At 45.8% G+C, this 22,451-nt stretch overlaps 1 protein-coding gene across 13 annotated transcripts in view; it reads right to left on the bottom strand.

The window, feature by feature from the left end:
• The window catches only part of BIN1 (bridging integrator 1), a 91,597-nt gene that overhangs the window by 24,599 nt on the left and 44,547 nt on the right, over window positions 1–22,451 (bottom strand). For 5 of the 13 annotated variants that reach the window (XM_041408263.1, XM_041408323.1, XM_041408294.1 and 2 more), the window contains exons 5-10: window positions 21,506–21,601; window positions 17,551–17,658; window positions 9,578–9,663; window positions 8,172–8,247; window positions 6,055–6,137; window positions 3,321–3,371 (exon numbers count right to left, since the gene is read on the bottom strand). In XM_041408263.1, coding sequence (XP_041264197.1) covers window positions 3,321–3,371; window positions 6,055–6,137; window positions 8,172–8,247; window positions 9,578–9,663; window positions 17,551–17,658; window positions 21,506–21,601 — 500 coding nt within the window. The remainder of the gene's footprint in view (window positions 1–3,320; window positions 3,372–6,054; window positions 6,138–8,171; window positions 8,248–9,577; window positions 9,664–17,550; window positions 17,659–21,505; window positions 21,602–22,451) is intronic. The other 8 variants (XM_041408272.1, XM_041408304.1, XM_041408333.1 and 5 more) reach the window with 2 other exon arrangements.

Here is a 22,451-nt window from a genome sequence, read left to right as displayed (position 1 = left end):
AAGAAGGGATAGCAAGGCATTTCAACAAACCTCCTCTTACAAGCAAAGCATCTCACCCCGCTCAGCATTCCAGCTTTCAAGCTCCCCATCCCATTCCCTCTTCATTCACTTTGCCCTCACCCATCCCCATCAACTTTCTCCCCATATCCACACCCCACACACACATTTCCCCACAAAGCACTTTTTCTCAGGTCCACATGCAGGTTGGATACTTCTGATGACACTGATGCCAACAGCACACCAACATGATGCAACAAACCCAATGACATTCTCTGCCAGCAGCTCTCAACCAGGGGCACACACACCAAGGGAGAAAGAGGGACATGAAGAAGGAAAAGGGAGGAGGAGAGACTAAAGAACACATATGCCAACATGTATGGAAACCCCTGCAGCTCTTCAGTCTGTTTGAACAGCATCCTTTCTCAAAAGTTCCCAGAAATCACTTCAATACCTGCGGTTTGTAAAGAATTCTGAAAAAATTGACAACAGTTGTGCTACAGATTAAAAGTAGTAACGGCTGGAGGGTGAAGGTAAAGTCCTGATCTAAACAGGAGCCACCAGTAAATGTCAAAGAACATCCTCTAATGCCAGAGTTGGGGAAAAAACAAGTACATGTACTACCTCCCTTGGAGTTGAAAGCACTTGAGAAAATGGGGGACACAGTGATTTACATCTAGAGTGCCAGGACTTCCCAAATGCCCAGACTACACTGGGAATACTGGGACTATCAGCTGGCCTACCAAGATAAGGGTAGACTTTTCCTTCTACGGACCTCAAAAGGCCAATTCTCCCAGTGAGAAAGGACTTACTTCAGGCTTATTTTCTAAAGGCCATGGAACAATTTTGTAGTGACTTATTTCCAGTGCCTGGCAGTGACTTAATTTGGAGATATATTGGTAAAAGGCTCCCATGTGAGTCAGCCCCTGAAGGATGAGGGGAAGAATTGGGCTGTGAGGGCCCAACACTAAAGCCTTCATTAAGTCACTACTATTTATAGCTTGTTTGATGTGTTGGCCAGTCCCCCTAGGAAAATGCCACTGCTAATTTTGGCTGAGCCTTTTTCAGCCCCCTGAGCGGCACCTTCATTCCTGCACTTGTTGCTCTGTAACTTTGCTGAATTTAGCCAGTGCAACCAGCATCAAGTGAGATGGTCACCAGGATCCTCTGTCCTTCACATGTCCCCAGGGAGCACACACTGCCCACACAGAGCGAAGTCTTGTCTCCAGCTAACTGCTTGCTCCAGAAAACACAGGAAAAAGCAAGAGTGCAGGGACTCTACCTACTGACCAAACATGAGCACCACAGTAAAAGCAAGCCAAAACAACAAGGTCACTGCTCTTTTTCCTTCCCATGAGCAAATGGGAAGTGATGCCAATTCCAGGAATATCAGGCAAGGAAAGGAAAGGGGTGTCAACTTTCTTCTGCAAACAGAGAGCTGGAAAAAGAACTGGGTCTAATACAGCTGAAAGGAAAGTCAAAATCCCCCAGCCTCTTTTAGTGCTGCTGAGCACCCAGACACTCCAAGGTGCTGCCTCATTTGTTCTGGAAGGGAAGAGTGACATCTGCAGATGAATTTCCCTTGCACTTGTAACAATCCTACATCAGAAGATAAAACCTACTTTCCAATATGGTAAAAACAGAGCAGTCATGTCCTGCCAAGTTCTCAAGTTAAAAAAGGAAAAAAGGTTGGCATCTCAGTTAAGGTTCACACTGGGCCTTTTAGCCAAAGGTAATGAATTTTTTACCACCACAGCATGCTGGAGAATTATTTAGAAATAAAATAATAATTTTTTAAAAAATTAAAATGAGTGGGTGGGAGAAAGAAGGAAAAAAGAACCTACATGCCCAAACATATGGTGGCACAAACGTACATTCTTGCTGCAGATCAAAGACTGACCGAGTTCCACATCCTCCCTGTCTGCACTAGGGACTGCACATTTCTCTGTGACCCCAGCAGCTGCAATGACAGCACAAACCCCCAGCAGAGCCCAGGTCAGGCACCTCCATGGCTGGGTCAGCTGGACTTTACCAAGGCAGAGCAGGAGCCCATGGTGAGTAGAGCTCATCAAGGGGAGGTTTACTAGCTCTCCTTCTGTTGTATAATCCATCCACTCTCTGTGACTGGAAATATTAGACCTCCTGCCTGGTACAGATAACAACACCAGTCCAACCAATACTAGAGACAGACATCCAGAGAAGTAGTCCAGTTCCTACAGCAGAAAACCTCAAAACAGTGACAACACAATATATTGCTTTCCTGCTTGCATTTGAAGATCTAAACATCTAAATTTGCCCATCAGCTTCCTTGTGAAATTACCACTCTTCACTCTCCAACCTCCCACTTCACAAAGAATGCACAGCAGACACAAAGAGAAGGGCTGCATGACTTGCCCTAGTCTGTGGGAAGCCAGATCAGGAAAAACAAGGATCCCAATCCACCAGCACTTTCTTTTATTGCTGGCAGGACACCATCTTGATGATTATAATTTTTTTTCCCTCTCTGTAAAGATCCCATGGAGGCAGTACCAACACAAAAAGTAAAAACAAAAAACAGAGGAATTTTCCATGCCATTATGCAGCAGTTCCCACTTTGCTCCAGAGCATGTTCTTGTCAGGGTCCTTGACCTATGGTAACTCCAGGCATTGTAGCAATCCAGATAAGCAATGCCATCACTGTTTTAAAGGCAAGATGCAGACATTTGTTGTTATACAAGACAAGAGACTTCCTTTTCCTCCAGTCCTGCACAAAATTTTAAATGGACGGAGCAAGATAGTGAGGATCCTCAAGAATAGAGCAAGTAAGGAGCAAAGCTGGAAGTATTCTTGTCCCACCTCATCATTCTCCCAATGGCAACAAGTAGATAGGATAGGACTTCTGAGTGTGAAAGACCTGCCTACTGGTCCTCCCTGGCTAGGCAGGGGATGAGAATGCAGCATTTCAGACCTGTTCAAAAGGACAAGCGCACTAGGCAAAACTAGAAGCTGTTAAACACCAAAATTGATTATACTTCCCATGGAAAACCCAGCACTGCATTTTCCATCACACAAAAACAACTGGACAGACAATGCCTGAGTTTTCACACTGCCTTCTTAGATAGGAAAAGAAGCAAGGATTCAAACCAGGCACACAAGCAGTTAATGGGATTATCCAGACACAGAGAGATCTCAGCAGGACCCAGCAGGCCACAAACACATCTTATCATGCAAAGGACCCCTCTCCCACCACAGGGTTAACACGTGCCAGGCTGTTAGAGTCCAGCAACAGCCTCTCCAGTTTTAGGAACTAAATGAAACACGTATCGAAATGCTGCTCTCCATACCGGTACCTGCTCATCTTTTTCCTCAGCCTGGCGAACAGTTTAGTTTTCTTTCTGTTGAGGATGGCACGCAAATCATTTCAGTTACAGGATGGCACAGTCAAACCAGGGAGGAAAAGTTAAGCTTCCAAGTACCCATTTAGTTGGTGCCACAAAACTCGCTGTAATTAAGATGATAGGATCTCCTCTCTCTCTCTCACACACACACACACGAATACATACATACACACTTCCCTTCATTACCAGAAAGCTATGGCCTGGTTTGGAGAAAGTAAAAGAAGGATCTTTATGCCTGTCAAAAACATACATACATATCTATATATATAAGCAAACTAGAACTTTCCCTGCACTTTGGAATATGGGGCCAGGGTGCAAATGGAGAAGAAGAAAAAGGAAACTGTACAGACCACCAGAGTACTGTAAATGTCCTTTCACAGCTCCTCACTCTCTCCTGTAAATATTGCTGCAAAAGAAACAAGCTCCCCATTCTTCTTTTCTTATGTTGTCTGTGCAGTCTTACACATGGAACCTACTCAGCAGCTTTCCTACCATGTCTTTTTCCAGTTTGCCCAATCATACCAGGATAATCCCACAGATCTCCTCAGTCTTCTAGGCATCTGAGCCCTGAACATTCCTAACTCTCTCAGAAGCAAATCCCAAACACAGGTCTGAGGTTCCCAGAAATGCACCAGCTGTTCTGTGCTACTCTGCCAGCTCCAGATACATCAGCCACAATAGTATTTCTGGAGGGCCTCACATGAATGCTATAACGAGGTGTACAGATAACTGCCTCTCTTCTCACACCTCCTCATTCATTTCCTGCCATTGTATCAATCTCCAGTCCTCTTCCCAGTGGAAAAGGCTTAGGGAAGCATCTGCTCCTACTGCAGACCCTATGAGATGAGTGAGGGCCATTTCCTCCTGCACACTCTCACCCCAGCCCTGCACCACAATGAGAGGCCAGATGTGCAGCAGACACAGAAGAGCCTCACAGCATTTTCTGGTCGCTGCAGAGCTACCCTGGCAAATCTTTGCTATATCCTCCTACAACACCCCGCTCCAGTGTGCTCAGGAGGAAGAGATTCACTCTGGGGCAGGTCTGGCACCTCAGCTGAGATGCAGACAGCAGGTGATGAAGCAGCAGCACTCAGACTGCTGCCCACACAGGAAGTCCTGTGCATGCTTTGGGTTTTAGGGCCATGTGGTCTCCTAGCCAGCCAAAGGGCACAGAACTGCATCAGAGACACCTGTTACAGCCCCAGAGCAAGCTAGCAGGCTGGGGGAGGAACAGGGCAGAAGCTGTACAGAGATGGGGCAGGAATTGTAAAACCAGGTAATATGTTCAATGAAAGCTCTTTAAGGACAGAAACTTTCTGCCACAACAGCAATGGACATCTCTGGTCCATGTTGCCACTACTGCCTACAATCAGTTCCTCGAGGAATAGAGAAAGGAGGAAAAAGAAGCTGGGCAAAGCAATAGCTACAGCCTTCATCTGTCCTGTTACCTCGTTCTCCTCCAAGGACCCTGCAGGATGCTGCTAACAGACACAACACAGCCCATGGCAGCAAGAGGATGGGCACCACAACCTCCTGGTGTTGGAAGGGAAGAAGACATTATTTTCACAAGTAGCATTCCAACTAACATCACTGAAATCTGCTGTCAGCAATCCAGAATTCAGGGGCCAAAATTCAACTCAAACCATCTCTTTCTTTAGACTTGGCAACCACCACACTGGAAGAATTGCTGGGAGAAGTCATGCAAGTCATCTATGCATGACTGCAACAGGTTAAACTGGGAGGAGAGACTAGGGAGCACAGAGGTCTCAACAGCTGATCTACCCCTTCTAAACCAATGCACTCAGACCACAACTTGCCCTTACTTCATGCTGACTTCACCACCTCCCTCCATCAACACACCAGTTGAGGACCTGGGCTGTGCTCCTGCTCACCCAGCATGTGGGATTAGCAGCAGCTGGAAGCCAGAGCCCAACACTATTTCATCACTCGTGCACTTGGATGGGAGCCAGTCAGCCCAATCCAGAGCCCAGCCCCTCCCTCCCTTCTCAGTGCTAGGGAATGTGCAGACTTGCACTTAAACATACAGGACAGGAGCCAGCTGAGGAAAGAAAACTGAAGGCCCAGAGGACACTCACTCCTCACACACACACACAGATTGGAAGTGCTCTGAGTTCAGGAGGCCTCATATTAGTGATGCTGCACCTACTCCCACAACACACAGGAAGGAGAAACACTGCAGCTGGGTACACAAGAAGGGCATAAGGCTCTGGCAAAATGGTGATTCCACGTTTGGAGGGCCAAAGAAGGGGCTGTGGAAATGGGCTCATGGTGCTCAAGCTGACAAGCTGCAGGTACATGGTGGGAGCTTTTGAGGGAAAGAACAGGACAGGTGCTGGGCAACTGGACCCAGAAGGAAGGGCAGCTCAGCAGCTGGAATTAGATTTTAAAAGCAGAGCTGAGAGTCAGTTGCCTAAATATCAGGACCTAGTGAACATTCAGGCCTGCAGATGCTATCCTAGAAAGGTAAGAGGTACTGGACTGTATCATGCAGTGCCAAGTGCAATCTTGGACATGGCTCTAGGAAGCCTCAGGAGGGCACTGGCAGGTGGGCAAATCACCTACAACTGACAGCTTGGAGGTTTCAATACCCCTGGGTAGGTAGAGATATCCCTGTCCCACCTCCCCTGCTGAGGGAAAGACACTACCCACAGTTACTGACCTGGGCTGTGCTTTAACAGGGAAGGCATTGCCTGCGTACTGCTTGTCTAGACCCAGCAGGACATCGTGAAGATTTTGGTTCAACTGCAAAATACAAAAACAAAAGACAGAAAAAGAATGAGAAAGGAGCTCAGATGCCAGAAGAGAGCCTGGGCTGACCCAACACAAGCTTGTGGCAGGACATGCACAGTTCCTCAGCTATCACAAGAGAGGACAACCCTAAATGTGTTTCCACTTCTCTGTGGGCTACACAGTGCTACAGCACTTGAGCTGTCAAAGAGCTGCTGGCATCTCTGGGAATGCTCTGTCTTCCTTAGAGATCCTCCTCTTTGCTTCCCCATCACCGGGGCCCACCAGTGTGCTGCCAGGTACCACTGCAGAAGCAGGCTGATTGTTTCCCTAAGATCTGTGTGCTGCAGCTGCAGCTTCACTCAGGATTCGTAGCCAAAAGCTGTTTCTCAGGCCTGCTTACCAAGGCTTGGGACATGGCCGTTTCCACTGTGGAGCCAAAGGCAGCTGGCCTTCAGGTGAACAACCCTCAACTTCACCAGCTGCCTGGGCCATCCAGGCTTGGGCAGAACCTGGATGTCTTTGCAGAAATGTAATATTAGGGGTTAAACTCTCCCTGGCACTGAAGGCTGCAACTCCAGACACTCCTATTCTGAAACAGCCAATCCAGGAATGAGACAAGATGCTGGATTTATCACTGACAGGAGGAGGGATCCTATGAAATCAAGGTTGGAGGCATTGTGCAGGCAACACCAGCAATTAATTGGATGCTGTAGCAGTAATAAGAAACAGATGGTTCTTATGGAGCAAAGCAAAGGCCCTGCCCTCATACAAAATTCCTGAAGAAAGAAAAAATCCTGGCAAGAAAAATCATAGAAGAAGAGAATTCCTGTCTAACAAGCATCTTTCCCATGTTTTGTTGAATGTGAGTTAGCAGCAACAAACTAGTAATTCTAACAATCCTCCTTATTCTTAACACTTAGTTCATCCCTCAGTGGAGAAGAGCAGGCTATTAACTGGAAAAGACCCCATAAAACGTCAGCAGAGCTCAAAATTGATGTGTTGCACCAAGGCAGAGGGCCCCTGGCTGCTGGGAATTGAAGGACTATAATGTTTCCTGTTGCTTAGTGGCTGTTTTGTTGTCAGGATGACATGAGGGAGCACAGGGAATTTAAGGGTTTTCCAGCTGGGCTCTCAGTCCCGCCTCAAGATTAGTGCAATATTTACATTTTCAAGCAGCATACAGACCTAAGGATTCAGGATTTCTCTAGCTCTTAACTGAAAGAACAAGAACATATCTGTAAATGACAGCGGCAATGGGGGACTTTCCCACAGCCTGGTCCTCAGGTCTCCTGTGGGTGCTGCCACACAGCACCAGGATCTGCCTTGCCAACACTGCTTTCTCCTGTGATTCCCAACTCAAGGCACACTGGGAGCCCACATAAAGCCCACACTAAGTACTTAAATGCCTTCTTTTGGGTCACAGGGCAGGAAAGAAGCCAAAGCAGAGAAGATCCTGTGGGGGAGAGCCTTTTTGAGGCACTGGAGTGAGGCTTGTCTCAGTCTTCAGCCAACTTGCAGACTCCCTGCTGGTTTTAACCCCACACCTGGGTACAGTGAGGGTACACAGCAACTGGCTGCCAGGCAGCAGAGGGGGACGAAAACAGATACCATACCATTATCAGGTTATAGGTTACAGATCCATAACGCAGATGAACTAAAAATGGCAGCAAGAGAAAGATCTAAGAGTGGCTTGCCTTTCCTCTGTGGATCTGGAAATAAGTGCTGTCAAGTGACATGAACTCCCCACTGCTGCCCATAGCTCTGTGTTCTCTTCCCTGTGCTCCAACCCTTTACATTACTGTGTCAGACTGCCTTTGTCCCACGTGGCTCAGAAAAATACTAAGGGTTGGTATTATGCTTCAACATAGGCCATTTTCTCCAACTGGTTCTTAGCTTGAGATTTTGGGTTTTTTGGTTGTTGTTGTTTGGTTGGTTTTTTTTCTTTTGTTTTGTTTGAGTTTTGTTTGTTTGCTGGATCTTGGGTTTTGTTATTCTTTCATTAACAGTGAAGAGACAGTAAGTAGGATAAGCTGTTGGTTGCCTTACCTTGCTCATTTCTTTATGGAAGTTCTCTTCTAGGCCAGCTATACTCTGGAATGTGTTGACATAGAAACCAACACGACTGCCAAATGAAAAACAAGACAGAAGAACTTAATGGACACAATGCTCTCTCAAAATCTTTCAATCCTGCCCTTTCTGCTACCTCCCACCCACAATTCCCATGCAAACTCGACTCTGTCAGATATGGTACATGTGAGAAGAGAGGGTGGCAAGGAAATGGAACAATGAGCAAAGGCCAGACATGTCCAGGGGGAAGAAGAGACTGAGTAGAACAGGATCTAAATTTATGCTGGCTAAAGGGAGAGGGAGGTATAGGGTAGGGAGGAACAAAAGAAAAAAATCCAAAAGAAAGGGAGGGGGAAAAAAGCACCAGCAGTAGAAAGAAAAATGGATAGATGCTGTGATGCAGACAGTGCTGGGAGAGCTGAGGGAATTAGCAGGGGGACAGATATTAATTCATCCAGAAGTCCCTTAGCACCATGGAATCAAAAAAAGCATGAACTGTTTGCTTCAGGGGCAGAAAGAGTAAGAAAGCAAAGGATAGCACAGAGAGCAACAGGGAAGCAGAAGGATCAGCTGGAAAGCAGGAGCCCGTGAAAAACCTGTAGCACTTTAAAATGCCAGCAGCAGCCTGTCACCCGCCCGCCAGCTGCCAGCAGGGAGTGCTCTACCAGCACCCAGGCAAAGGAGCAACAGTAAGAGGGAGAGGAGAGGCTGCCCAAGGCCAGCAGCATCAGAGCTCTGCATAGGGAACCACCCAGACGCCTCTGTCCCTCCCAGCTCCTTCCCCAGCCAGGCTGCTGCGAGCAGGGAGTCCTGACTCGGGCTGGTGCAAAGGGGAGTGAAGGCAGACATCAGCACTTGGCTTTGCCACCCCGCTGCTGCCCACTTTCTCAATCCTCACAGACCAGCACTGTCAACCTGGACATGACCACTGCATTTAAAAATAAGAAACTGGGACACTGCTAGAAAGTGTTTGCCAGTTTTCCACTGTGCTGTCCCCATAAATCAGCTTCTGCTGCCCTGCAGTTCATCCCCCAAGCTAAGCGTTGGTCTTTGCTTCACCTCCCTTTTCATCACCACAATCACTGGTATGGCAAACCCATGGTCACTCAAGTCTTTCAAGAAAGTTGAGCAGAGCTGGTGAGGCAAAGGGATTAAGCAGACAAAGCAAACACAGTTTCTCTTTGTAGTAAAATCACGTTTTTCAGGAAAATCATGAAGTAAAGCACAAGAGTGAACCTGTGGCTGGGGGGAATACTAGGACAGACAGAGACAATGCAGAAAAAAAAAAGAGCAGGCACCCAGTCTAGGCTAAGAAGAATTGCGATCCAAGAGCTTGGATATTTGTTTCCTTCCAACCAGCCCTTGGGAAAACTTCCAGCACTCACCTATTCCATAGTGAAGGCAGTTCCTCCTGCAGATCAACATTCATCTCTTCAAACACCTTCTGAGCCTTCACCAACTCTTCTTCAGCCTTAGCAACAGACAAGGGAGATGGTCAGCTCCAGCACAGACAAGTACCCTGCAGGGCTGGAACAACTGTGACTCTTTTGACTTCTTTTGGAGACCAGGCAAAATTCTGGCATGAGGTAACCAGCATCCCAAATGAGTCTCCCAGGAACCAGGGCTGCACCACAGGTGACCCTTTAGGTTGAATGTGCTCCTCTCAAGTTCTCTCAATGGATTTCCCCATTTATACACTCAGCAAGTAATTCAAACAACCACTAATGTGTTTCAAGTTCTTTAAATTTCCCTGACTTCAAAAACTGAAAGGAGTTGGTCAGGCAGTTCAGCCTTCAGCTTGGATACAGATGAAGGTAATAGGGGCCTCTGTCCCTTGCCAGATCTCAGAAAGAGTTGAAATCCATCCCAAATAGCATTAGAGAAGAATCCTCCCTCTTGGGGACTCTCTGCTGAGGTAAGGTCATGCCAAAGCCCCATCTCCTGTGAGGAAGAGAGGAGGCCTGCATCCTTGGCCAATACAGCACTCCCACAAAGCTGACTGGAGAAGCAAGGAAGGGTATGCAAAGCATGAGTTGTGCCAGAGGGAGGCCAGGCTGCAGGGCTTCAGCAGCACATCTTGGTTTCCCCGGTCTCATATAAGCGCAATCCCAGGCTGACCATCGGCCCCAACTCCAGAACTGATCTCCTTCTCCCAGATGACAATTTAAATTTGATCTGTTAATTGAACCTAGACACTGACAGATCCCAACACTGATGGATGGATTCTGTCAGGTTTCAGCAACAAAAAGGATGCTCCTGGTTTCTGTTGCTGACAGCAGAAACCAGCAACAAGCACATGCCCTTTCCTACATCTGTCCTAAGTCACCTCTTTCTCTTTTCAGTGCCCTGACTTAAAGTTCTCTAATTAAAATGTTTGTATCCTGTAATCTATAGCAGCACAGCATTCTGCCACACACTGAGATGTATAATGGAAAAAAACTCTTCATGAGCAATTTGGAAGGTCAGCACAAGTGCTTGTATTTGTGACAACAGCAGGAATTTCACAACACCACAGGCCTCTGCAAAGAGCCCACAAGCTATGGAAGCTGGATCTCCCTACCAGCCTGTAGTCATATTCCTACACCTTCTATGAAATCAAATTTTATCTTCTTTGTGTCAGCTTAATTTAAAAAAATCCAGCTTACTGCTCCTTAGTAGCAGTTATATATGGGAGAAAGGGCTTAAAAATATTTTGCTCTGAATCCTGCTCCTCACAGGAATCACTCTCCATTATAAAGAGTAGGATCCCTTCACTCTCCATTACATAGAGTAGGATCCCTTCACTCTCCATTTCTCTCCTTCACTCTCCATTTCTCTCCTGACTCAAGAGCAAACCACAGGAGCTCCTACTTTGCAGCTAGCTTCACCTGTCAAAGGGTTGCTCATTGCTGCCATAGGCAAGGCTAAGGCTCTCTACTCAAGAGCAGGGGAAAAAGATTCCTCTGTAAAAAGACACATCTGAGAGGTATTCAGAAATTAAGACCTGGTGAGGAACAGGCAAGGGGAGAAGGGGTCATGATGCTTCCACCCAGAAACCCCTGTTTCGCTGCTACACTCACTGAAAAACTCAACATTTCAAGAGGGTTTGCACAAAACAAACAAAAAGTCTTTTAAACAGAGACACAGCTGAATAAGAGACAATGATCACAAAGACTCGTTCTACCGCAAAACACCTTTATGAATGAATGTTTCTAATGCAACCTTTTTAAAGGGAGTAAAAAAATAAAAAACCCAACAAGTCCACCCCTTGGCTTTATCTTATTCTAACTTCTAAACAACTCAAACCAGAATCAACCCAGGAGATGATGTGGCATCATTGAATGCTGTTAGTTTTTCAGATGTGGTGAATATCATGAACATTCTTTCCCTCCCTCATTTACTTGTTTATAAGGTCAAAAAACCTAGAAAGCAATGCGTGAATATTGCAACATCCCGAGGCAAAGGCAAAACTAGTAACAGGCAACGTTCACTCTAAAGCAGTTGTAGGAATCAGGGATCCATGCAGCAGGGCCTGTGACTCAGCTAGTGCTCTCATCCCCAGGTAGAGGATTGAAATAATTCTTCAGTCCTTAGTCTGCCCAGGGATCTTCTCACCAGTGGGATTTATTTTGCTCGGAAGCTGGAATCCTGGCACTTGATAGCCCTGACTGCTTCCATCCAGAGCCAAAGCCAGACATCAACCTGGTCACAAGCCCTTCCAGAGAAAAAGCCAGCTCAGGGAGTGAGGTGGGGACAGGCAGAGACAGATTCCAGGGCAGATCCTACTGCCACATTTGTGCACTTTCTGTTTCAGCTGCCATCCCTGCCACCCTGAGGGGAAATCAAGGCTGAAGGACTTAATGCCCACACCCATGAAATAGGATCTCAGAAAATCTTTCTCTCCTCTCCGTGACTGAAAGGGGGAAGGTTTGAACAGGAGATGGACAACCAATACTTTCCTGACCTTCCACCAGGCCTAAGCTCAGAGCGCCATGCACAACCAGTTCAGCTGTAGCAGGGGACAATTTTTCCACACTGTTTCTGCTAGTACCAATCTCAGCCCCCCTGAGTGCCTGGTTATGTCCAGCCTGGTGCTTTCAGGCAGTCTGGTGACCATTTAACTTCAAAGACCATGTTGTGAATTGCAGTAATTAGGCACTGCTCAGTAAATAGTTTAGCTATCCAAGAGAAAGGGATAAGGAAGAGAGCAGGAAGACTCCCTCCAGACCCAATCCCCACCAGTCCCAGCCAGACTGCCTCTCAGAAGGACTCAACTTGCTCACCTTTTCCTACAGACAGAGATATTGTTCTGTTATCACTGCAGCATCAAGGATGTTGCTTTTTAGTCTGCATTAAACATGTCAGCAGAGCTTAGTCAAAAGACAAGAATTTGCTGTTCTAAGCCATTTTCCTCTTTGTTTCAAAAAGCAGTCACTGACATTTTAACTGGGAGTGTGCAATAGCAACTCCCACAGCAGACGTCACAAAAAATCCCCACTGTGTTGTTTTTGTTTTTATCTGCTAAAGGCCAGAAGTTTGCACACTGGAGGGAAGGACTTTGCTTTACAGTAGAAACACCAGATCTCACTGACCCCATTTTTGCATGGAGACTGTAAAAATATCAGGCAAGAAGAGACAGCAACACAGCTGCTGGTAAAAGGAGACTTTTTTTTAGGCTTAACATTCTGAAGCTTCTCAATAAATCCAGCATCATCAGCCCTCCTGGTTTTATCAAGAGGTTAATGAGATTTAGGGCTGTCATTAACACCTTCAGTCTTGAAATCACACAAATGTAAAAACTGAAGCCTTTTTTTCCTACCTACTAATGCTTGTGAAGCCAAGCTGGAAAACCTACAGGTTGAGAACAAACTGATGTTCTTTGTTAAGGGGGTTTTTTTGTTAGTCTCCAATCTCCAAATCTCCAAAGTAAAATTAAAATAAAGAAAAAAGCAAAGAAAAAAACCCCAAATACTTACACAAACAGAAACAAAAAATTAGGGTCAGCAATAGCATTACTTAACAGAGGAATAAAAGGGAGTGTTTTGAAAATATTTGTGGTCACTGAATATATTAATGCCATGTACTGGGAGATTAACACCCCTGCACCACAGTGGGTGGAAAGATTACACAGTGCTTTGCACATGCTGTAGGGCAAAGTGACCCAGTACAGTGAAATTATGGAGAGACTCTTGGTAGCTTAAGTTCCATGGGCAATGGATGAGGAGGCACTCACAGGTACTGCCTCTCTGGGCAGTCTGTGCATGCTGCTATTATAGCAGTCACCACAGCCAAGCCTGAGAAGAGGAAAAATGCCCAAGAGCTGATAGATTTATACATGTATTTGTGACTTAAGGAACTTCCCATACCTGTTTTCTAGTCCTCCAAAAAAACCACCAGTCAAACAGACCAGTCAAAAACCACAACTGTGCAGGTAGCTCCCAGCTGGGCCAGCAGAGGCGCAGGAAAAGCCCCCAGGAGGCTGCCATGTGTGCTTCTCCCTTCAGTCTAGAATGAATACATATTTCATCCCTTTGCTCTGCATCTTAAGCAGGGCTGCTAACAGCTGTTCTTTCCCCAAGCTCTACTGATGTGGTAATGGAGTCTTTTCCCTGATCCAAAGTCATAAAGTGACTGTGAAAAACGCAGGGGCTTCATAAGGTGAGAGGCATTTCTGAAGTGCAATTCATTACCTGAACAAGGAGTATGAAGACATAGGAGCATTTGAATGAGAACACATGAGCTCACCAGGAACCTGTGAGCAGGTAACTGGTGCTCTCCCAGTATGGGTAAGGATTTATTATCCCTTGCTCATTGAAAGCATTTTCTCCTCACTGACTGTCTTGTGACAACTCCCTCTTATCCCTTAAGGTGCTCCAGCTGAAACACTGACAGAGATTTCATCAGAAAGTCACACTTCTATGCAAGTAGGATTGAAAGTTTTATTCCATGCAGTTCCTCTGAGCTGCTGATGTCTCTCATGATATTATAACCTAAGTTCTCCTGATGATGCCACCTTGATGTCAGCCTGTTCAAATATGTCACACAGGGTACAAATTGCCTGATCTGGGCCCATCTCTTCTCCTTTGCAGATCAAAATTGTATCTAAAATTGGTTCTTGTAAAACACAACAGCCAGGACAGTGCTCATCGGGGAATATCACAGGAGAATGTTGCAAGCTAACTCAGCAGCCACAGAAATCACAATGTTATTTTTTTTGTGGCTTCACTCAATGACACAAATCCATATGCCAATTTTGCAGCATTTCCCTTTCTTCTTTTTTTTTTTTTTTTGAAACAACAATAAAAATTGACTGCTTCTCTTAGAGCAAAATGGAAGCAGTAATTGGAGGAACTGTGTACTACATCACCCTCTGCCTCAGAGTTATTCTATTCCACAGCCTTTCTTCAGCCACATTTCATCTTGGGGGAGAAAACAACAGTATTAACACACCTGACTAGAAATCAGTCGGGCAGGCACAGATTCACTTGCTGGTCAGCAACTTCCACATGCCCACTGTGGCTAAGGAGTGTCAAGGACACACTTATCAGAGAGGACTAGAGTGAACGTTGCCTAGAGATTACTGGCAGGGTACAACCTAGAGCCCAAAATAGCGCATGCAGGGTTAGAGCCAGGTAGATCAGCAGTCACCTGATTTCGGAGCAGATTAGTTTGTGCAACGAGGTGAGCTTGTAGCTTCCCTTGACACCACTGAGGCGCAGCTTTCTCAAGCAGCGAAACAGGCTGGGGGAGGGAGCATGTTTGAGTGGGAAAAAAAAGAAAAACAAATAAACAGAGAACAAGAGAGACACAAACATATATCTTTTAGGATAAAAAAAATTAAAATCACAACAGAGAGTGTATTTAGAGGCTGGGCCAAACCAGTATCACCAAGGCGAGAGAAAAAAAACAAACATCCCGGGACTGATCAGTTATGAATCCTTTGAAGCATGCCAAGTTTAGCAGTAATTAATGTTCCCATGTGGGCTGGATACTGCAGACCAGCCAGGCAGCTGTAAGAGCAACAGATACAGTTGTTAGTGACCTAGCACATAGACAACCCTACTCCAAGGCATGGCTGTGAAGTTGGAGCTCCTTAAAGAGAGGTCAGGATTAATTAACCATCATAATTATTTGCATGCAACAGGTGAAAGTCCACAGTGATTTATTTTAATAGCAGGATGTAAGTTTAGCAATAAGTGGCAGGGGTCCTGGGTGGGAAAAGAACATCAATATATTAGAGAAGAATAAAAGATGTAGTGCCAAAGAGTATTTACACTGCTGTTTCTGTTACTATGCCATGAAACCTTAATCAAGTCAGTTCCCACTTGTATCCTGTGTCAGAAACATGATTTCTCTCTCCTAGGGGTCTGTCATCACATTCCAAAGTAACTTACACTGGAACAACCCTACTTCAAAGGTCACAGGAGCAAAACTCCAGGCACAGAAACAGAGAGGTGAACTACCTCCAGCAGCTGAGTGCACGCTGAGCCCTGGCTGCTGCCCACAGCCCTGCAGAGCTGCGTGACTGAAAATTCCAGATCCCAGGCTGGGCAGGGAGAACTGCCCACTTGGGAAGGCCATACATACATAACTCCCCGGGACTTGCTGCTCCCATCTTGGCAGGATCAGGACAGTGAAATGTGTCACGTATTACCCTGTGTGTGAGCTTATGGCCTGAATTCCAGAGGGTGGAAAGATCCAATCCAGTGCACACTTTGGCTAACAAGAAGAGTTTGATCAGGTCCTGAGAGACCCTTTCACAGGCTAAATCATTAATAGAGCACCATCTCCTAACTCTCAATATTTCACTCTTCAAACTGCACTTTTTTCCATACCTGTTGTATCATCTTGGGGCAACAGTGAGTGCAGCAGTGATAAAGGCAGCCAACCTCTGCTGCAGAGCACCAGGCACCAACCTGGGTAGATCAAGTCCTACAAAACCATTTCCACTGCAGCAAAGATCCTATTGGCATGCACCAATAAAATAACATGCCCCAGGGAAATTCTGCTCCTACCCCACACGCAATGAATTACTGCTTTGAACTGAAGGCACAACCAGCTGGGCCTCATGCCTTGCATACAGAATCAAGACTTGCTTTGCCACACGAGTAATGCAATGACACTTGGGCCAGCAGTCTCTCTCCCCTTTTGTCTGTCAAGGCTAATCACAGTGCATGCAGTGCACTGTGGATGACTGAAGACTTGCAGCTTAACAATAAAAGTAGTGTGGCCACTAAACGCACATCTTTCACTCAGGGTAGGGATGCATATTAATTTCTTTTATGCAGGAAAAACACCAGCATCTCTTACATAGCTCATATTCCCCCCTACCAGAAATAACCCTAAGCAAAGGATGACAACTCTTGTCAACCTGGTTAAAAGATGCAAATCCAGGGTCTTTCTTTCCTGTACTGCTTCTACTCTGAAGAGTCACAATTTGTCATGGCCCACATTGAAGAGAACAAAAGCTGTCTCCCCTGCCCTGGACTATTAAAGTGTCAAGAACTGTCCAGTGAAGGGAAGCACATGGATTCAAATACACTTAGGGTACAAGAGGATTCCATAGCTCATTTTAGGGACAGTATTCGATCCATGCACCTACTCTAGAACAAAATTAGCACTACTACCTTTCTTCTGCTACATTAAAAAAATGCAAACTTCATTTTTAAACAAAATAAATCTCATTAAAAATAAAATTCTTCACTTGACTATTGGGCAAGCCCTGGATCAAGCTATTCAGAGGCAGAAAAGAAACCTGACATAAAAAACTCTTATTTTTCTGCTTTCAGCCATATTTATTATCGGTAATTGTAACCAACAGACAACAGAGTACATTCACCAAGTGTGCACAGAGTGCATTTCCATCAATGCACTCACACTCCTAAGGGTATCTCTTCTAGGACATCAGAAGGCTTCACAAACACAACCAACTTGAAGTAATACTGAAATATTCTTACCACTGCTCTGGGATGTGGAGAAAGTCCCAAGAAGCAGATAAACTAACATTTTTCTGGAGCACTGCAAGATTTTGCTTCCCCAAGGGCACACAGGCTTTTTGCCAGAGGTTACTGATCCTGTGCACATGACAAAACCATGCCCAAGCATTTGGCACCAAGACATGCAGACTGATGATGGTGGGTCTGAACCAACCCAAAAGAGGCCATCCTGCCTTCCAGGAAAACTAAACAAATGAGAAGGAAATACCTAGCAAAACCTCACCAGTTCACAACACCCTGATGATCTTAAACGTCCTTTCCAATATGAATGAATTCTATGAAAACACAGTGAAGAGGTACAGGGGAACTTAAAAGCAGCTCAGTTGGCAAATGCAGAGCTCCCAAAAAGAAAGAAAGGCTGCATATCCTCCTGATTCCTTTACCTTTGCAATTTTGGTTTCATCCTTCTTCTTCGCAGTTTGCAGGGCTTCAAAGTGGTGTCTGGCACTGTCATAATCCACAAGCTTCCTTCCTCGCTTTGCAATACGAGACTAGAAAGATGGAGAAAAGAGTCACACCAATCTTCCCCAGCAGCCAAAACTCCAAACCTCTCAGGAAAAAAACCCTCCCAACTTCCAGAATACCCCACACTCTGCCCACGCAAGGACTCTCCCTGCATCCTCCACACAGGAGGTGGCCCTGGGAGCCACCTGTGGCAAGCACCATTTCAGAGGGAGCACCTCAGGAGGAGAGAGAAGCCATCAAGGGAAGGTGAAGGGATCCAGCCAACAGGCCCCACCTCTGGGTAATGTGTATTTTCAGAACTTTAGCTGCACTGCTTCCTAAGCCCCACAGTGTGCCTGCATCCTACATCCTTCATTATTTTCAGGGCTTCCTGAGGGCTGCAGCCAGTCTCTAACTAACCAGCTCACTAGTTTGTGTGGAAGCCTGAGAGATTAAATTCAACAAAAGAAGGCATTTCTGCTGCCAGCACAGCAAAAGCACTCGTCCACGTGCCGTGGACAGCCTTTTGGACCCTGTGACAGAAGCTGCAGACAGTAGTGACTGCCAAAGGCAGAGGTCTGCTGTCACCAGCATTCAAGCAAGGGAAAACCTGCAGCACTGGGTCACCAACACACAAGACTAAAGCCAAAACAAATACAAGGAGGGAACTGAGTGTGTACCAGACTTGTGGCCTGATCCTGTGTTATCCTTCTTGAACTGAGGAGCCTAAGGCTCTCTCTCTCAGCAGAGTTGCACTTTGTTGAGGCTCTGGCCCACTGGGTTTCCCTGTTTTAGGAACCATCCATCCCCTCTGCCCCCTGCCTCCCACACTGCAAACACCCCAGACTATCTGGGCTGGAGCACACACCTTCCCAGCCTTACCATAACTCTTCCCCCCAGATCAGAGAGCCTGGACCAGCGTCAGTAATCAGCCCAGAGACAGGCTGGGTAACAGAGCAAAAATGCATGGCAAAGAGCCAGGAGGATTGTTAATTAACCACAAAACCCAGGGACATAGTGCAGAATGAGGAATCAGCACTGGGATTTACTTGCAAAAGCAGAATCCCCTTCTCTCCTGCCTTGGAAGGGAGCTGTGGTTTCCTCTCCCCAGGCTCCTGCAGATCCGCTGCAGAACCGCGCTCAGGGCTGATCCCTGCCAGACCAGCTGGAGCAGCTCACACATCTCCCACACATGCTCCTCTGCTCCTCCAGCAAACTCTGCTGCAGCTCTGGGTGAGTCACAGCAGATCTGCAGGATCTCAGCCACATGCACACCCAAACTCTCCTCTAAATGCTCAGCTCCAAGAGAGGAGTCACGAAGAAGCTGAGCCACCCCACAGTCAAGGTCACTAGAAGACACCTCCCCAACTCCACACTGCCAGCCAGGAGACAAGGTATTGGAGGGGGCTTCCAGCAGCACAGCAATCTGAGATGCAACTTAATGCGTCTTACAAACACACTAGAGGAAACACAGCCCCATCTGGGATTGAAGAGATACCACTTTGCCCCCAGGTCAGCCTGGTAAAGACAGCTGGAGTTTCCCCACCTCTGACACGGCCACACAGCCACTACAGTTTTCTGGGCTACCCCACCAGGAAGTTTGATTCAATGTCACCCATCTTTCAAATAAAGTCACTCCTCCACGTTTATGCAGCTCTCAGGTTTCTAATACCCACCCCTGTGTTTCTGCTGGAGTACAGGGAAATGCTGCAAGGTACAGACACCACAGGGTGTGAGCCCTCCTGCAGTAACCACTGCGTGCACTGCTGCTGGTGATGGCGCTAACAGGATTTTTAGGAATGCTCAAGGCTCCCTTGTATGATTCCAGGATAACTGCAGGGATCCACCATCACCCAAATTTAACAGCTGAACTCCAACAGACTTCACTACTTTGCAACAAATCCATCTTAATTTGAGCCTCCTTAAAAAAAAAAAAAAAAAAAAAAAAACAAACAAACCCAAGGCATCACAAATAAACTTCTGCCCTCCACACCCTTCTTTACTGATGTTTGGTTTTACAGCTAGTAGAGCACCAGTTTTAGTGCTAGACAGAAAATCCCCAATTCAATAGCTTTTCAGAACTTGGGCTGTAGTTTACCTTCCCTGGCCTCACTGCAGAGACCTGTACTATTATTGCACATTGAGCAAAACCAACCAAAAACTCACCCAGAAATATCAAAAATTATGCAACAAGAGTCCTACTCCAAGAAGTACAGACACTCACCTGAAAAGAAAGTTAAAAGTACTTTTTGCATTCCCATTTTTCAAGTTAGAGAAGATGGAGAGGCCTTGTTCAGAGGTGAACATCCAACACTGGATAAATAATTTTCTTGAACACATAAAAATTCCTTACTAAAAGCATGCCCTGTTTTCAAATTCCTGCTGTGGATCCCTTTTCAAGTTCAAAAAATCCAAGGGAATTTTTATAGCCCCTCAAGTAAAGATGGATGGAGAACACATTAGAACGTAACAAAAAAATAGCACATGCATGATCTAACTCATTGCACATTTTAATTACTAGGCCATTAATAAAAACAGGCCTTTTCACAAAAAAATTAAAATCATCTTCTCTCCGTAAATCAACTTCTTTTACCAGGGTAGTGCCAGAATTCCAGAAAAAGCAGAAAAATTCATTTTGTGGAAAACAAAAACCAGAAAACTAATACCGCAACAACAAAAACCAACTCGTGTTTGGCCACCACGTGTTTGGCATCAATAGTCCGTAAATGACATAAGTCCGGAGCTTTTTTTTTTTTTTTGCCTGCAAATATCAAGAACTCCAATTCCTTATGTGAGACCTAGCTATACTTCTGTACAGACTTAGCAATGTTTGACAACTGGTAAAATGTGATTCGGACCAAAGCAAAGTGCCAAAGCCTGAGTGTACAGCAAGCCCAAAGTAAGGCATCCTGCTGAGGAAGCAGCACAGGCTGCACTTCTGACTGAGGCCCATGGCATCACACCCAGAGAGACCAGCCCTACAGCCTCCAGAGGGTGGAAAGCCACAGCCCTTCCCCACACCAGACTTCCAGGGGCAGAAGAGGCTGGAAAAATGAAGCAAAAACAGGGAGTCCCAGGAGACAAGGACACTGCTGTTCAGGGCTCATTTCACAAGCCTGTGACCTGCCCCCATCTGACAGAGCATAACCCTCCTGAAGCAATAAATATTGACAAAGGTTTTAAGAGACATGTGTTGGGGAAAGGGCTGCTTTCACTGGAAAGTAGCCAAGCTGATAGTTCCCATATGGTGATATCATTACTAGTGCTTCCATATGGTGAAGACATTTCCTGCATAACCTCAAAATGAATAGAGAGGAGATAACTGTGGGGGAAAGGAAGGTCACAGGCCAGAACTCAAACCCAGGCCCCTGGATACAATCTCTCCCAAAAAAAGACACCTATCCAGCACTCTCCCTTCCCTGAAAAAAGCTGGGCACACACACAGCAGGACTTCAAGGACTCACAGAAATCTGCCTTCCACACCAGCCTCTGCTCATAAAGTAGATTTGCCACTAACTGCTTCCTCAATGCCTTCTACTTACAAGGAAGTTATAAGACAAAAGGACCAAAAAGAGATCAAGGCCTTCTGAGCTATTGCTGACACTGCCCCCCTGCACTCTGATGCAATAGGGAACTTCATGGATCCTCCTGTTTCACACATATTTTATCCTCAGCGTCTTTCCCCTGGATTCTTCACTCTTGTTTTAAGCCCAGAAACAGAACAAGACATTTTCAAATTAACCCAGAGCTGCAGAGATCTTGGCTGCTTTTAAGGAAGACCTTGGAGAAGCAGAGCACACATTCTCCTAAAGCAGATGGGGATATAAGAAATTGATCTTCAGAGCTGTTATCTGCTGTGACTTTCTAGATCAAATAGTTCCAAGAGAATCTTACTTTAATATCTGGAAATTGGCCAAGGTATGTATCCATGGTCAGAAGTGCTTGATCCACCAACTTCTGATGGAAATCTGTCCATAGGAGATCATTGTTCTGAAAAACAAAAGTCATGAGTTAACTATTAAGAACACAGGGCTCCACATTTCTGTTATCCTCTGTGAATGCTACAGCAAACAATCCTGGGCATTCAGAGCTCTTAAGAAACAGTAAATTCTTTGGAAAACTAATGATAAAGGATCTTGGCAGAAATGAGAAAGCCTGATGCTGCTAATTCAGGTGACCTCTCCAAGGACAAAATGCCTTTGAAACTCTTTCCCCTGCAATGTTAAACTCAAGTCTGTACAGCGGAAGGTGATTGTCAGGCTGGTTTTGCCTCCTTCTCCCAGCAGCTACAAAAGAGGGACACCTGACACCACAAGGCACCATTTTCTAGTTTTTGTTACAGTACAGCTTCCTGGAGAATCATGAACAACAGAAAGCCACACTAGCAGTGTTCAGCCCTCACACCACCTGCCTCCACAGCCCAGTGCAGGACAAGGCATGCACCATGAGCTGTGCCCACTTTATCCTTGACCTTAGCTCAGGCACAGCAATTTCCTATCAACACCTTGGATTAGGTGAAAATTACCCCTCTCTCCTGTTTTTCCACTTGAACAAAGGGTTTTGGCTAAAACATCCAGGAAAAATTCCCACTTCACGCTTTTTATTTGGCAGGAATAACACTTCTCTCTCACCTGTCCTTTCACAAGCAAAATATGAACAAGGAATTAAAGGGGAAGGTGGAAAGCTGGAAATATTCTTGTAGACCCAAAGGGTAGCTACAGTTAGTTCTCAGGATTCATGTCCCCTTTGATCATTCTGACTCAAATTTTCTAAAGGCTCAATCTCTCAAGGGGCACCACAGTGGCTCAGGAAAAAAACAAGGCCAACAGAGACTGTCAAG

Source organism: Onychostruthus taczanowskii, unplaced genomic scaffold, assembly GCF_017590055.1.
Source record: "Onychostruthus taczanowskii isolate IOZ18803 unplaced genomic scaffold, ASM1759005v1 scaffold10, whole genome shotgun sequence".
NCBI classification, from domain to species: domain Eukaryota; kingdom Metazoa; phylum Chordata; class Aves; order Passeriformes; family Passeridae; genus Onychostruthus; species Onychostruthus taczanowskii.
This window is presented reverse-complemented; position numbering and strand designations above follow the sequence as displayed.